The sequence below is a fragment of the Saccopteryx leptura genome, chromosome 6, assembly GCF_036850995.1.
Source record: "Saccopteryx leptura isolate mSacLep1 chromosome 6, mSacLep1_pri_phased_curated, whole genome shotgun sequence".
Classification (NCBI taxonomy): domain Eukaryota; kingdom Metazoa; phylum Chordata; class Mammalia; order Chiroptera; family Emballonuridae; genus Saccopteryx; species Saccopteryx leptura.
Genome location: NC_089508.1, coordinates 101,970,603 through 101,984,996, shown reverse-complemented (window position 1 = coordinate 101,984,996; position 14,394 = coordinate 101,970,603). Strand labels below are relative to the sequence as shown.

At 36.2% G+C, this 14,394-nt stretch overlaps 1 protein-coding gene across 3 annotated transcripts in view; it reads left to right on the top strand.

Moving 5' to 3' along the window:
• The window catches only part of HECTD1 (HECT domain E3 ubiquitin protein ligase 1), a 108,452-nt gene that overhangs the window by 50,072 nt on the left and 43,986 nt on the right, over positions 1-14,394 (top strand). For all 3 annotated transcript variants that reach the window (XM_066341676.1, XM_066341675.1, XM_066341678.1), the window contains exons 11-16: positions 3,460-3,598; positions 3,781-3,951; positions 8,612-8,834; positions 9,199-9,462; positions 9,563-9,639; positions 13,863-13,997. In XM_066341676.1, coding sequence (XP_066197773.1) covers positions 3,460-3,598; positions 3,781-3,951; positions 8,612-8,834; positions 9,199-9,462; positions 9,563-9,639; positions 13,863-13,997 — 1,009 coding nt within the window. The remainder of the gene's footprint in view (positions 1-3,459; positions 3,599-3,780; positions 3,952-8,611; positions 8,835-9,198; positions 9,463-9,562; positions 9,640-13,862; positions 13,998-14,394) is intronic.

The following is a 14,394-nucleotide window of genomic DNA, read 5'->3' as shown; positions in this document are numbered from 1 at the left end:
AACTCATTTAAATAAACTAGCCAATGGCATTATGACATAGTGCTCAAGGGAAAACATAGTAAAAAACTAACATGGAAAAATGTTTTTCCATACTAGTAAAAAACGAGACATTAAAAAAATAAAATTTGAGCCTGACCAGGCGGTGGTGCAGTGGATAGAGCATCCGACTGGGATGTGGAAGGATCCAGGTTCGAGACCCCGAGGTCGCCAGCTTGAGCGCAGGCTCATCTGGTTTGAGCAAAGCTCACCAGCTTGGACCCAAGGTCGCTGGCTTGAGCAAGGGGTTACTCGGTCTGCTGAAGGCCTGCGGTCAAGGCACATATGAGAAAGCAATCAATGAACAACTAAGGTGTCCCCATGAAAAACTGATGATTGATGCTTCTCATCTCTCTCTGTTCCTGTCTGTCTGTCCCTATCTATCCCTCTCTCTGACTCTCTCTCTCTGTCTCTGTTTAAAAAATAAAAAAATAAAAAAAATAAAATAAAATTTGATGTTATATTCACCCATTAGACATTTAAGAAACAAAATTTTTTTAAAATTTTATTTATTTTTTAAAAACTTGTTTTACTTGATTTAAAAAAATTTTTTAAAATATTTATTGATTTTAGAGAGAGAGAAAGGGGTCTGTGGTGGCACAGTGGATAAAGCATTGACCAGGAACGCTGAGGTCACTGGTTTGAAACCCTGGCCTTCCCTGGTCAAGGGACATAAGACAAGCAATCAATGAACAACTAAAGTAAAGCAACTATGAGTTGATACTTCTCACTTTCTCCCCCACCTTTCTCTGTAAAATCAATAAATAAAATTTTTCAAAAGATTGAAAACAAGTAAATAATAGAAGGGGGAAGAGAGGCAGAGACAGAAACATCAATTCTGTCCCTGTAAGTACTCTGACCGGAGATTGAACCGGCAAGCTATATGCTTCTTGACGATGCCCTAACCAACAGAGCATCCGACCAGGGATTTTACTTATTTATTTTTTTAAGGATTTTATTTACTGATTTTACAGAGAGAGGAGAGATGGGGAGGGAGGGCAAGAAGTATCAACTTTATTTGTTCATTGGTTGCCTGTCTTTAGATGCCTTGACCAGGCAAGCGGGCGACCTCAACATTTCAGGTTGATGCTGTATTCACTTTACCATCACAGGCCAGGCTGACATTTAAGAAACTTTTTAAAAAAGTAACAACATTGCCTGGCCTGTGGTGGTGCAGAGGATCGAATGTCTACCTGGAATGCTGAGGTTGCCAGTTCAAACCCTGGGCTTGTCTGGCCAACCAAACAATGAGCATCTAAAGTAAAGCAACTATGAATTGATACTTCTTGCTCCCCACCCCTGCCTCTCTCTGTAAAATCAATAAATAAAATCTTAAAAAAGAAAAAGAAAAATGTAAAAATATTATAGTATCTGTAGTTAATGGTGATTTAAGCTACTAACAGCCTTTTCTCTCTCTAGCCTCACTGAGTTATAATTGATATAAAATTATGAGATATATAAACTGTATATCTTGGTGGTTTGCTATACATAAATATGTATTATGGAAGGATTCCTTCCCTACTTAATTTACATGTGCACCACCTCACATATTTACCTTTTTGGGAGGTAAAGTTTCTTTCAATTATATAATACAATGTAATCATCTGTGGTCACCATGTTTTACATTAGGTCCTCAGACCTTATTCATCTTATAACTGAAAGTTTGTACAGAGGTCCTTGAGTAATGTTGTTCAATATTGTTTGGTGATAATGTTGATGATGCTGTAAGAACTTAACTATCGTTTATATCAATTAGGCTATTATACATCATTTTGCTTAAAGTCACAGAACCTATTCACATTGATAAGTGAGGATTTACTGCACCCTTTACCTACTTCTCCCTGCCTAGAGAGAGTTATTAAATACATAAAATAGAGACCACATGCTATAAAATATAGGTCTGTCACATGCTTTTCTTGGACATCAATTGTGATTTTTGCTTCTACATCCTTCCTGTAGAAGTCACCTCAAGGGTAATGTTACCTACATTTTGGGGCCTAGCATAGTATAAAATATGTAATAAATGAATTAATGACTTTTAAGTAATACATCAGTCGCCTCTAAGCCTGTAACTTAAATGTGTGTGGATATATGTGTTTATTTTAAAAGAACAGGTTTTTTATAAAACTGAGGTTAGTTTGTTTGACTGAGTTATCCTCCTGTGTTCTAAGCAAAACAGTGGATGAATAGGAGGAGGCATACGGAGTTGTTAACCATGGGGATATTTTGGGGTATAGGATTAGTAGGATCTCTTATTTATATGTTAAAATAGTTATAATGACCATGGATTTTAAATTTAACAAAGGACGAAAATACTTAATTCAAAACCTGATTTTCATATATAAACTACTAGGTATTATAAATTGTTAGAGTTTTGTATTTTTTTTAAATTATTTTTATTTATTTATTTTAGAGAAGAGAGACAGAGAGAGAGAGGGAGAGAGAGAGAGAGAAAAGGGGGGAGAAGCAGGAAGCATCAACTCCCATATGTGCCTTGACTGGGCAAGCCCAGGGTTTTGAACCAGCGACCTCAGCGTTCCAGGTCAATGCTCAATCCACTGCGCCACCACAGGTCAGGCAGAGTTTTGTATTTTGAGTTATAGAAAATATAGCTTAGTTACAGTGTATATCATTTATTTTCTTAATTATTGCATCACTCTTGATTTTTTAAAAATTTTATTACAGCATGTTAACAGTCATGCTGGTTAAATATAAAATAGAATAGCATACTTATGAAAATTTAAGAAATTACCTGATCAGGTGATGACAAAGTGGATAGAGTGTCAGTTTGGGGCACTGAGGATCCAGTTTTGAAACCCTAAGGTCACCAGCTTGAGCATGGGCTCATCTGGCTTGGGCATGGGCTCACCACCTTGAGAATGGACTTGCCAGCTTGAGCGTGGGATCATAGGCATGACCCCATGGTCTCTGGTTTGAGCCCAAAAGTTGCTGGCTTGAAGTCCAAGGTTGCTCACATGAGCTCACGGTAGCTGGCTTGAGCAAGGAGTCACTGGCTTAGCTGGAGCTCTCTGGTCAAGGCACACATGAGAAAGCAATCAGTGAACAACTAAGGTGCCACAACTATGAGTTGATGCGTCTCATCTCTCTTCCTTCTTGTCTGTTTCTGTCTGTGTCTTTCTTTCACCTCTCTTTGCCAAAAAATAAAAAAAAAAAGAAAATTATAAAAATAATTTGTTTTGATGAGCTTAGTGTATTAATATTAGGAAATAAATGAAATTACCTTAAAAGTGAGCATAAACTAGCGTTAGTATTGCTACTGTCTTAATTTTTTGTATTTTAATAGTACTTTTTAGCAGAGTTTATAAAGCCTAATATTGGATGTTTTAGTTTTCATAAATGTCCAGTTGCATTTTGTTTTATTTTAGCACCTTATGACTTCCTCAAATTCTTTTGTTTTTCAAGGAAAGCAAGTCTTGCTCTGATTCGAAAAATGATTCATTTTTGTTCTGAAGCATTGTTAAAAGAAGTTTGCGATTCTGATGTTGGTCACAATTTGCCTACAATACTTGTGGAAATCACTGCAACTGTCCTTGATCAAGAGGTTAGTTTTTCTACTTTTTGTGAAACTCGGTATATTTCTTTTAGGTAATGGTCAGTAAAATAATTTAACTTTTGTCCTAGTTTCAGTAAATCCTTTTGCTTGTGTGAATTATTGCATTTGTCTACTCTACGCAACTGAACGTTTTAGATTTTTTTTAAAATTTTCTCCTTTTTTCCCCCCAGGATGATGATGATGGCCACTTGTTGGCTTTGCAGATCATAAGGGACTTAGTAGATAAAGGTGGTGATATTTTTTTGGATCAGCTAGCCAGACTTGGTGTAATTAGCAAAGTGTCAACTTTGGCAGGTCCTTCCTCAGATGATGAGAATGAAGAGGAATCGAAACCAGAAAAAGTGAGTGTTTTTAATTGCAGTGATATCAGGAATAAGGTTTCTTTTAAAGAAATCTAGTTCCAGTTTACAGTGGGTTTTGACAAAATAATGGAAATATGAAGTAGTACTATATTTTTAAAAATTTGGTCAGTGTAAAAAACAGTGATAATATTTAAAACAGAGAAAAGTTACAAATAAAGAATATTAGAATATCCTCTATGCAGATCCACTAATTATTGACATTTTGTCCATTTGCTTTATAATTTGCATAAATTTTGTGTGTGTTCGTTTAAAAAATTTGACAGAAGCTGGATACAAAGTGCCCTTTTACACCTAAAAACTTCACCTATAAACCAAGACATACTCTTATGCAGTGCTAGTTTAGTTATCAAAATCTGGAAATTTAATATATATTTATATAAAATTATACCAGGGATAATATTCAAATTTGCTGTTGTGGTAATGGTTTAAGATTAATGACTCACGTACAGGGATGGGCAAAAGTAGGCTTATGCTTGTGAGTATGGAAAATAATACAATAATAAATAATAATATAAGAATAAACTTTCACCCTGGCTGGTTGGCTCAGTGGACAAAACGTCAGCCTGGCATGCCAACGTTCCGGGTTCAATCCCTGGTCAGGGCACACATGAGAAGCGACCATCTGCTTTTCCTCCCCTACCTCTCCCCTTTTTTTCTCTCTTTCCTTCTTGCAGCCAGTAGCTCAATTAGTTTGAGCATCGGCCCCGGGAGCTGAGGATAACTTGGTTGGTCTAAGTGTAGGCCTCAAGTGCTGAGGATAGCTTGGTTGATTCTAGCATCAGCACAGGGATTGCTGGATGGATCCCGGTCGGGGCACATGCAGGAATCTGTCTATCTCCCCTCCTCTCACTTAAAAATAATAATAAAACAGAATAAATTTTCACATATAACTGTAAACCTTCTTTGGCCACCCCTGTATATATATGGTCACGTGATTTTCAGCCAAAGTGCTAAGGCAATTCAATCAGGAAAGGATCATCTTTTGAAAAAATAATACTTGAATGGGGGATAGGTGAAAGGAAAGGATTAAGCAAAAAAAAAAAACCCCAAACCCCCCCCCCCAAACTCATAGATACAATGGTACAGTGATTACCAGTAGAAATGGGGTTGGGGACTAGTTAGAAGGGGGTAAAGGGGATAAATGGTGACAGAAAGAGACTGAAAGAAGACTTGGATTTGAGTAGTGAACAGACAATGCCATATACAGATCATGTGTTATAGACTTGTACACCTGAAACCTATATAATTATAAAGATTTTTTTATTTATTCACTATTGAGGAAAGAGAGAGAGAGAGAGAGAGGGAAAGGGATGTGAGGAGGGGGAATCACCAACCTGTAGTAGTTGCTTTTCGTATGTGCCTTGACTAGGCAAGACTAGGGTTTTGAACTGGTAACTGCAGCATTCCATGTTGATGTGTGTCACCACAGGTCAGGCTATGTAATTTTTTTAACCAGCTTCCCCAATAAATTCAATTAAAAAAATAATGCTTGAACAAGTGGATAGCATATGGGAAAATGAAGTCTGTCATATATACTGTAAACAAAAATTAACAAAATAAATAATTGACTGAACTGAATGGGCTAAAGTTGTAAAACATAGAGGAAAAAGAAGAAAATCCTAATAACCTTGAGCTGGACAAAGATTTCTTATATAGGACATTAAAAGATTCTACTATAAGGAACACATATACAAAATCAATAAATTACACTTCATCAAAATTAAACTTTTGTTCTTCAAAATGTTTAGAAAAGAAAAAGACATACCAGAAAGTTTTTGCAGATGTTTTGGTCTGAAATATTTTATTTTGGCCTTCATTTTGATGAATGTTTTCAGTGCCAAGAGGACTCATGGATTATCATTTTCTAGAACTTTAAGAGATGTTCCAGTGTCACTTGATGTGCATAGTCCTTAGTGAGAAATTTGCTATAATAGTTCCTTTGTATATAAGAGGGGTCGGGAACCTATGGCTCACAAGCCAGATGTGGCTCTTTTGATGGCTGCATCTGGCTCGCAGACAAATCTTTTTTTTTTTTTTTTTTTTTTTCATTTCTCTGAAGCTGGAAACGGGGAGAGACAGTCAGACAGACTCCCGCATGCGCCCGACCGGGATCCACCCGGCACGCCCACCAGGGGCGACGCTCTGCCCACCAGGGGGCGATGCTCTGCCCATCCTGGGCGTCGCCGTGTTGCAACCAGAGCCACTCTAGCGCCTGAGGCAGAGGCCACAGAGCCATCCCCAGCACCCGGGCCATCTTTGCTCCAATGGAGCCTTGGCTGCGGGAGGGGAAGAGAGAGACAGAGAGGAAAGCGCGGCGGAGGGGTGGAGAAGCAAATGGGCGCTTCTCCTGTGTGCCCTGGCCGGGAATCGAACCCGGGTCCTCCGCACGCTAGGCCGACGCTCTACCGCTGAGCCAACCGGCCAGGGCCTCGCAGACAAATCTTTAATAAAAAAAATAATAACATTGCCTGACCAGGTGGTGGTGCAGTGGATAGAGTGTTGGACCGGGATGCCGAGGACCCAGGTTTGAGACCCCGAGGTCGCCAGCTTGAGTGCGGGCTCATCTGGCTTGAGCAAAATAAAAAATGCTCACCAGTTTAGACCGAAGGTCGCTGGCTCAGGCGGGGGGTTACTCGGTCTACTGAAGGCCCACGGTCAAGGCACATATGAGAAAGCAATCAATGAACAACTAAGGTGTGGCAACGAAAAACTGATGATTGATGCTTCTCATCTCTCACCGTTCCTGTCTGTCTGTCCCTATCTGTCCCTCTCTCTCTCTCTCTCTCTCTCTCTCTCTCCCTGTAAAGAAAAAATAAAAAAAAAACTTAAAAATAATAACGTTAAAAATATAAAACATTCTCATGTATTATAATCCATTCATTTTCTACAGCTCATGTTCATGGTTGCAGGTGGTTGGAGCCAATCACAGCTGTCCTCCGGGACAACACCAAATTTTTATTGGATAATGCATAACGTACAGGGGTCGTTGTATGGCTCTCACGGAATTACATTTTAAAATATGTGGCATTCATGGCTCTCTCAGCCAAAAAGGTTCCTGACCCCTGGTATATAACTTAACTTTTTATCCTCTGGCTTTGCAAAAGATTTTATCATTGTTATTTTAGCAATTTGAGTTTGATATGCTTTGCTGTGTTTGATGTGTATGTGCGGACGTATGTGTCCATCCCAGCTCAGGATTGTTTAGTTTCTTTGATTGGTGGGCTTATGGTTTTTGTCAAATTTGGAAACTTCACCTATTAGTACGAGGATTTTCCACTCTGGCTGTTTGGAATGTAAATATCTGACTACCTTGTGTAATCTCTGGGAATTGTTCAGCTTATACTTTAACAGTTGTACTTTGTTCAACCCTGTATGTGAGTGGTCTGTTACTCAGTAGATACTTAATAATGACCACTTTGCATCTAGAGGTCTTTTTGCTTGACTCCCTCATCCTAAACTTATTCTTCCCATATTCCATTTGCCCTAGCCACTTCAAACACAGATCTCCATTTTTCAACTCATACTGCTCAACCTTGTGTTCCCTCTTCTTAAGCACTTAGCCAGAAAATTGTATCTGGGTCTAAGGAACTTACCTTTTTGCTTCCATTTTCTGGAGACTCATAGTTCTGTGTTGTTCAGTGTTTGAAAGCACTTTCATCTATTTTGTCTAATTTTTCTTGTTTACAGTGGGTGAGCTAGCATTGGTCCTTATTGACCTATCATGGCCTCTGGTATAAAAACTTATGTTTAGAAAAATTATCCATATTTTATAATCTTATTTTAGTGTTACAAGCTACTTCAGGGAATAGAATGCATAATATATTTCTTTTTAGAAGTATACGTCTTTATGAAGTTTAAAAGTACTGTACCCATATATGCATGCATGCATGTATATCGAGTTCATATATGTTTATGATGAATATTCTAAATATTTAAATGTCAACAAAATAAAATGTTTTTAGGGTGCCAGGCTAAAAAAATAATAATTACAAGTTTTTTGTAACATGCTCTAGTTAAAAGATTTTTATGATCATAGGAATAATCCGGTACATTTGATTTACTTTTGGTTCATACGATTCATTCTTAGAAGCTTCTCTGGTGATTCTGCCAGCTTTGGGTACCATTGACCTAGCCTAAACATGTACTTTTTACAGATAATCAATAAGGCCAAGATATGTGGGGTAAACCTAACCCACTGGTCTTTACCACTACATCTGGAAATTTTATAACATAAGTCATTATTTATATAAATTTCTTAACATTTTTAGGACTTGAATGGAAGATTTAGGTATAGGTAATTAGTTAATCAGAATACATAGTAATCAGGCAACTGAATATTATCTTTAGGATGCTTTAATTCTAAATTAGATCCAGGTTTGTATTTTATTTATTTAAATTTTTATTTATTGATTTGAGAGAGAGAGAAGCATTGATTTGTTTTTCCACTTATTTTTGCTTTTGTTGGTTGCTTCTGTATGTGCCCTGACTAGGGATTGAACTCACACCCTTGGCATGTCCAGACGATGCTCTAACTAGCTGAGCTACCCAGCTGGGGCTCATATTTGTGTTTTAAAAATACTTATGAATATTTGGAATAGAAATTATTTTTCTTGTTTCATTGAAAATTTTACACATTTAGGAAGATGAACCACAGGAAGATGCTAAAGAATTGCAGCAAGGCAAACCATATCATTGGAGAGACTGGTCAATCATTAGGGGAAGGGACTGCTTATATATATGGAGTGATGCAGCAGCCTTGGAATTATCTAATGGCAGTAATGGATGGTTCAGATTTATCTTGGATGGGAAACTTGCCACCATGTATTCAAGTGGTAGTCCTGAAGGTGGATCGGATAGTTCAGGTAATATTTTGTTTCTATTAAAATATTTTACTAGTTTCTGTAATTTTGATAATTTGTCTTTCTGCTCATATTTTTGCTGCCCATGTCATAGGAACAGCATATTCTTTTATATCAAAAAGAAAGAATTGTATCATAAAAGCATTCATAAATGGCTTTTTATTATATGAGAAGGAATAGTACTGTATCTGTTTTTAATCTCCAGTCTTTTAGGTAAAGCTACCTTTTGTCTTGTAATGATGAATTACACTTGAATGATGCTGTCTCAAATTAAAACTTTCTTAAAAGTCTTTAAGTAGTTATTGCTTTAAAATAAAGGAATATTTGAAAGGAGTGAGGTTTTAAAACAATCATTTTTTCTTTATAGAAAGCAGAAGTGAATTCTTAGAGAAATTACAGAGAGCTCGAGGTCAGGTAAAGCCATCTACTTCAAGTCAACCTATCCTCTCAGCTCCAGGACCCACAAAACTCACTGTAGGGAATTGGTCACTCACATGTTTAAAAGAAGGAGAAATAGCTATTCATAACTCAGATGGTCAGCAAGCAACAATATTGAAAGAAGATTTACCTGGTTTTGTATTTGAATCTAATAGGGGAACCAAACATTCATTTACTGCAGAAACTTCTCTGGGTAAGTGTATAGGTCTGTAAGTTTAGCAGATTAGAGTAAATAAGTATGTTAAATTACAATAAAAAATGTTCTGTGAAATATATCCTTTTTTTTTTTTAAGGTTCAGAATTTGTGACTGGCTGGACTGGCAAAAGAGGCAGAAAACTGAAATCTAAGTTAGAAAAAACAAAGCAAAAGGTAATATTTGTGAGAGTTGCTATTTTTTTTTAACTCTTATACTATCATATTAAGGTTTTAGTGGTAGATTCTAAGCATTAAAAAAATTGAACCAGTGTAATATGGTTCAAGCTACTCTGATATAGTTTCAGTTTTCTTTTTTCTGTGCTTGTTTTATCTTCTACAAAATTTATATATATATTTTTTTGTACAAAATTTATATATTTTCTTATAAACTTTTCTGTGGTAGACTTGAACAACATGGGGGTGAGCTCCTGACCCCTTACACAGTTGAAAATCATGTGTAACTTTTGACTCCCTAGAATTGAGTTGTCCCTCAGTGTCTGGGGGATTGGCTCCATGGCCCAGGGTGCTCATCACTTATGTAATACGGAGTAGAATAGTTCTTACATTAGCACTTGGCATGGACAGATTTCAGTGGATTTCATGGATTTCAACCATGGACTGAACTAATGTTTTCAGTCTGCAGTTGGTTGGATTTGTGGATAAGAAACTTGGGGATATGGAGAATCTAACCATATATTTAAAAAAAATTTGTTTGTAAGTGGACCCATGCAGTTCAAAATCATGTTGTTCACTAACTAGCAGTATTAAAACAAAGAAATGGTGTTCTTGTCTTCATTTCCAGTTGTTAATGTATGAGCCATTCCAAAGCTATTTCCAGATGCTAGACCTTGGAAGGAACTTAGTCTGTTAGCTTGAGCACTTGCACAATCTCTCTGTCTCAAGCTGGTATAGCAACATAGTCATGTAAAGCATAACAGTGTTTTCGCCAACAACAGATCATGTATCTGATGTCCCATGAAGATTACAATGAAGCTGGAATATTCCTATTGCCTTGAGAAGTAGTTGTTATAATGTAGCACAACACATTTCTCGTGTTTGTGGTGATGCTGGTATAAACAGACCTGTGTTGTCAGTTGTATAAAAGTATAATGTACTATTAGATGCAGTATGTAATACTTGATAATAAATGACTATATTACTGGTTTATGTATTTACTTACTATACCATACTTTTTATCATTATTTTAGTGTGTACTCTTTCTACTTACGCAAAAAAAATCAGTTTCCTATAAAAAGTATGCTATATTAAGCCAGCAGTAAGCAGCTTCATACATCTTGTGTTTGTTGCATCTGTTGATTGCATCATTTTCTCTTGTACTTGATTCAACTCATGTTGTTTTGTATAATAACACATTGTACAGGTTAGTAGGCTAGGAGCAGTAGGCTATACCATATTGCCTAGGAGTAGGCTATACTGTCTAGGTTTGTGTAAGTATGCTCTTTGATGATGGCATGACAGAATTGCCTAACACATTTCTCAGAGTGTATCTTTGTCGTTAAGTGGTACATGAGTGTATATATCATTTCATATATTCATGATTGCGTCTATGTTTTCTAAAGAGAGTGTAAGACCAGAAATTTTTTTCTAATTCAGTATGTCAAGGACATTTAAGGAAGATATGATCTCAATTAAAGATAGCTATTAGATGCTAAAAGGAATTTGAGCTAAACAGTTGTTTTTTATTATTCACAGTAGTTTTGTTCTGTAAAGTTGCTGTGAATACTGAGTCATTGTTCCTAGGGTAAATAAAGAGTTAGATTTCTCCAAGGCTCTGATCCCATTGTTGTCATCTGATGCATACATACCCTTGTTTTACATGTGTTTCTGTTTAGACACAATATTTAATATGTATTGTTGACTCACTAGCATTGAGCTTGTTGTGAACAGCACCAGCATGGCTGAGTGAAGCTTATTTAACATGTATTTTCTCCATAAGGGCCCTGTGCCTTCTTGCACTTAAGAACACTAGACTGCAGTTTAGCACTGTATTTGGTGGCCATTGTAAAGTGAAATCCCTACCTGACTAGGCGGTGGCGCAGTGCATAGAGTGTTGCACTGGGATGCAGAGGACCCAGGTTTGAAACCCCAAGGTCTCCAGCTTGAGCGCGGGCTCACCAGCTTGAGTGCAGGATCGCTGGCTTGAGTGTGGGGTCATAGACATGAGAACAAAGGTCACTGACTTGAAGCCCAAGGTTGCTGGCTTGAGCCCAGGGTAGCTGGCTTGAGCAAAGGGTAACTCACTCTGCTGGAGCGCCTGGGTCAAGGCACATATGAGAAAGCAATCAATGAACAACTAAGATGCTGTAGCGAAGAATTGATGCTTCTCATCTCTCTCTCATCCTGTCTGTCTGTCCCTCTCTCTGACTCTTTCACTGTCTTTCAATAAATAAATAAATAAATAAATAAATAAAAGAAATGAAAATGAAATGAACAAAAATGTGAAAAATGTGGCACAAAGTATACTGAAAAGGATACTTGTTTATGGTATTAGAGCCAAAACAAGATGTCAGGTGTCACCTTGTTTGACCTCAGCTAAGAACATGCATTGTGTATGCCCAGAAGTGACTGAAAGTGTAGCAAGTATTGTTTTGGGGATTACAAATAAAATTTTAGTGAGTAAATTCAGAAATATGGAATTCTCAAATAATGAGGATTAACTGTAATTAAAAAGCTACCACTCAGCTATCTTGGGAGTTTCTTGGAATATCTGATATGTGAAATTAATCTATCAAATCTAGATTGTCTTAACTCAAAGGGAACTGAAATTTCACAATATAAAAGAAAAAATAATGAGAACATTGTCTTAGTCCTGTATTTTCATTTTCTTAAAATAATACAATTACTTATTTTCTTAAAATTAGCAGTAACTTAGTGACCATGTGGCTATTCTTTTGTATATGAAAGCAGTATGTATTAAAATACACTAATTTTAGGGAAAAATAATTTTAATGCTTAGTTTTAATTTTAGATTTTAATTATTAATAGCTTTCTATAAAGGAATAGCTTCTTCAATCTAATATCAAGAACTTATCTTTTAATTCTGAAAGGCATACCAAAATAGAATAGAACAATATTGCCTATTTATTTAGGGAGCAAATATTTTTCTGTTACATTAGGGCTGTGCAAATTTAGTTTATGATTTAAATTAAATTGCATAAAGCCTAGCCTGACCTGTGGTGGCACAGTGGATAAAGCGTCAACCTGGAACGCTGAGGTCGCCTGTTTAAAACTGCACTTGTCTGGTCAAGGCACATATGGGAGTTGATGCTTCCTTCTCCTTTCCTTCCTCTTCTCTCTCTCTCTCTCTCTCTCATTCTCATTCTCCTCTCTAAAATGAATAAATAAAAATATTTTTAAAAAAAGCACAGTAAAAAAAATTGCATAAAGCCTATAATTTATGTTACTTAAGCGTATATTTTTAAAGTGTGTTAGGTACTGAATTTTACAGAATCCAATCTGAGGACATGTATGGGTTGTTCTCAAATAATATTAATTTCATTTAAATGTGTAAATATACGAGAATGATATAAATAGTACATTGTGTGAATAATATACATAGAAAAAAAGAAAAGACAAAACCTACAGTATACCCCAGAATGTTAAAAAGTTCAATTTTGGTTGATGGAATTACAGGTGGCTTGTTTTTGTTTTTCTGACTTTTCTAAATGGATCACTGTAAACATTTACTTTTATTTATTTTTAAGAAAAGCAAAGTTAATTTTTTTATAGGTAATTAAATTTGATTCAAATGAAATAGCTTCTTTCTGGTATCTTGATTAAAATGTTTAAAAAACCAAAAATGAAAATAATGAGTTATTTTTTTTTAATATGGTTAACATGCATTTTTATTTTCCCTGTCTCTTTTTATTTTATTTTTATTTCTTACAGAGACAGTCAGAGAGAGGGATAGATAGGGACACACAGACAGGAACGGAGAGATGAGAAGCATCAATCTTTAGTTTTTTGTTGTGACAACTTAGTTGTTCATTGATTGCTTTCTCATATGTGCCTTGACCGTGAGGCCACAGCAGATCGAGTAACCCCTTGCTCAAGCCAGTGACCTTGGATACTGGTGAGCTTTTGCTCAAACCAGATGAGCCCACGCTCAAACTGGCGACCTCGGGGTCTTGAACCTGGGTCCTCCGCATCCCAGTCTGACACTCTATCCTAATGAGTTCTTTTATTTGACACTGCTAAAATCTCTAAGAGTACGTTTTCAACCTTTTGCTTGTATAAATAAAGATTGTACTACATTTTGGAAGTTGATAATGGCACAAATATATTAGTTATAAAAGTTGCATATATATATATATGTGGGAAGATTTAGGAGTATTAATTTTAGTGAAAATTCACATTTACTATTTTAATTTTGATAGGTACGAACTATGGCTCGAGATTTATACGACGACCACTTTAAAGCTGTAGAAAGCATGCCTCGTGGAGTAGTGGTAACACTCAGAAACATAGCAACTCAATTAGAGTCATCTTGGGAACTTCATACAAATAGACAAGTATGTTAGCCTATAAATTTTATGACATGCAGTGATCTTGGTTTAGTTTTTCTCCTTTATATTATAGGTATTGATTAGGGATCAGCAAATTATCACTCATGAGCTAAATTTGTTCTAGCACCTATTTTTGTATGGCTTTGTGCAATAAGAATGGTTTTTACATATGACTAAAAACAAAAATAATATTATTATGTGAAAATTATGAGACTAATGTCAAGTGTCCATAAATAGTTTCATTGTTCACACCATGCTTATTCATTTACATACAAGATGGGCAAAAGTAGGTTTACAATTATAATACAAATAATACAATAATAATACAAGAATAAATTGTGTTTCGTGTACTCACAACTATAAACCTACTTTTGTCCACTTGTGTATTGTCTGACTGCTTTGG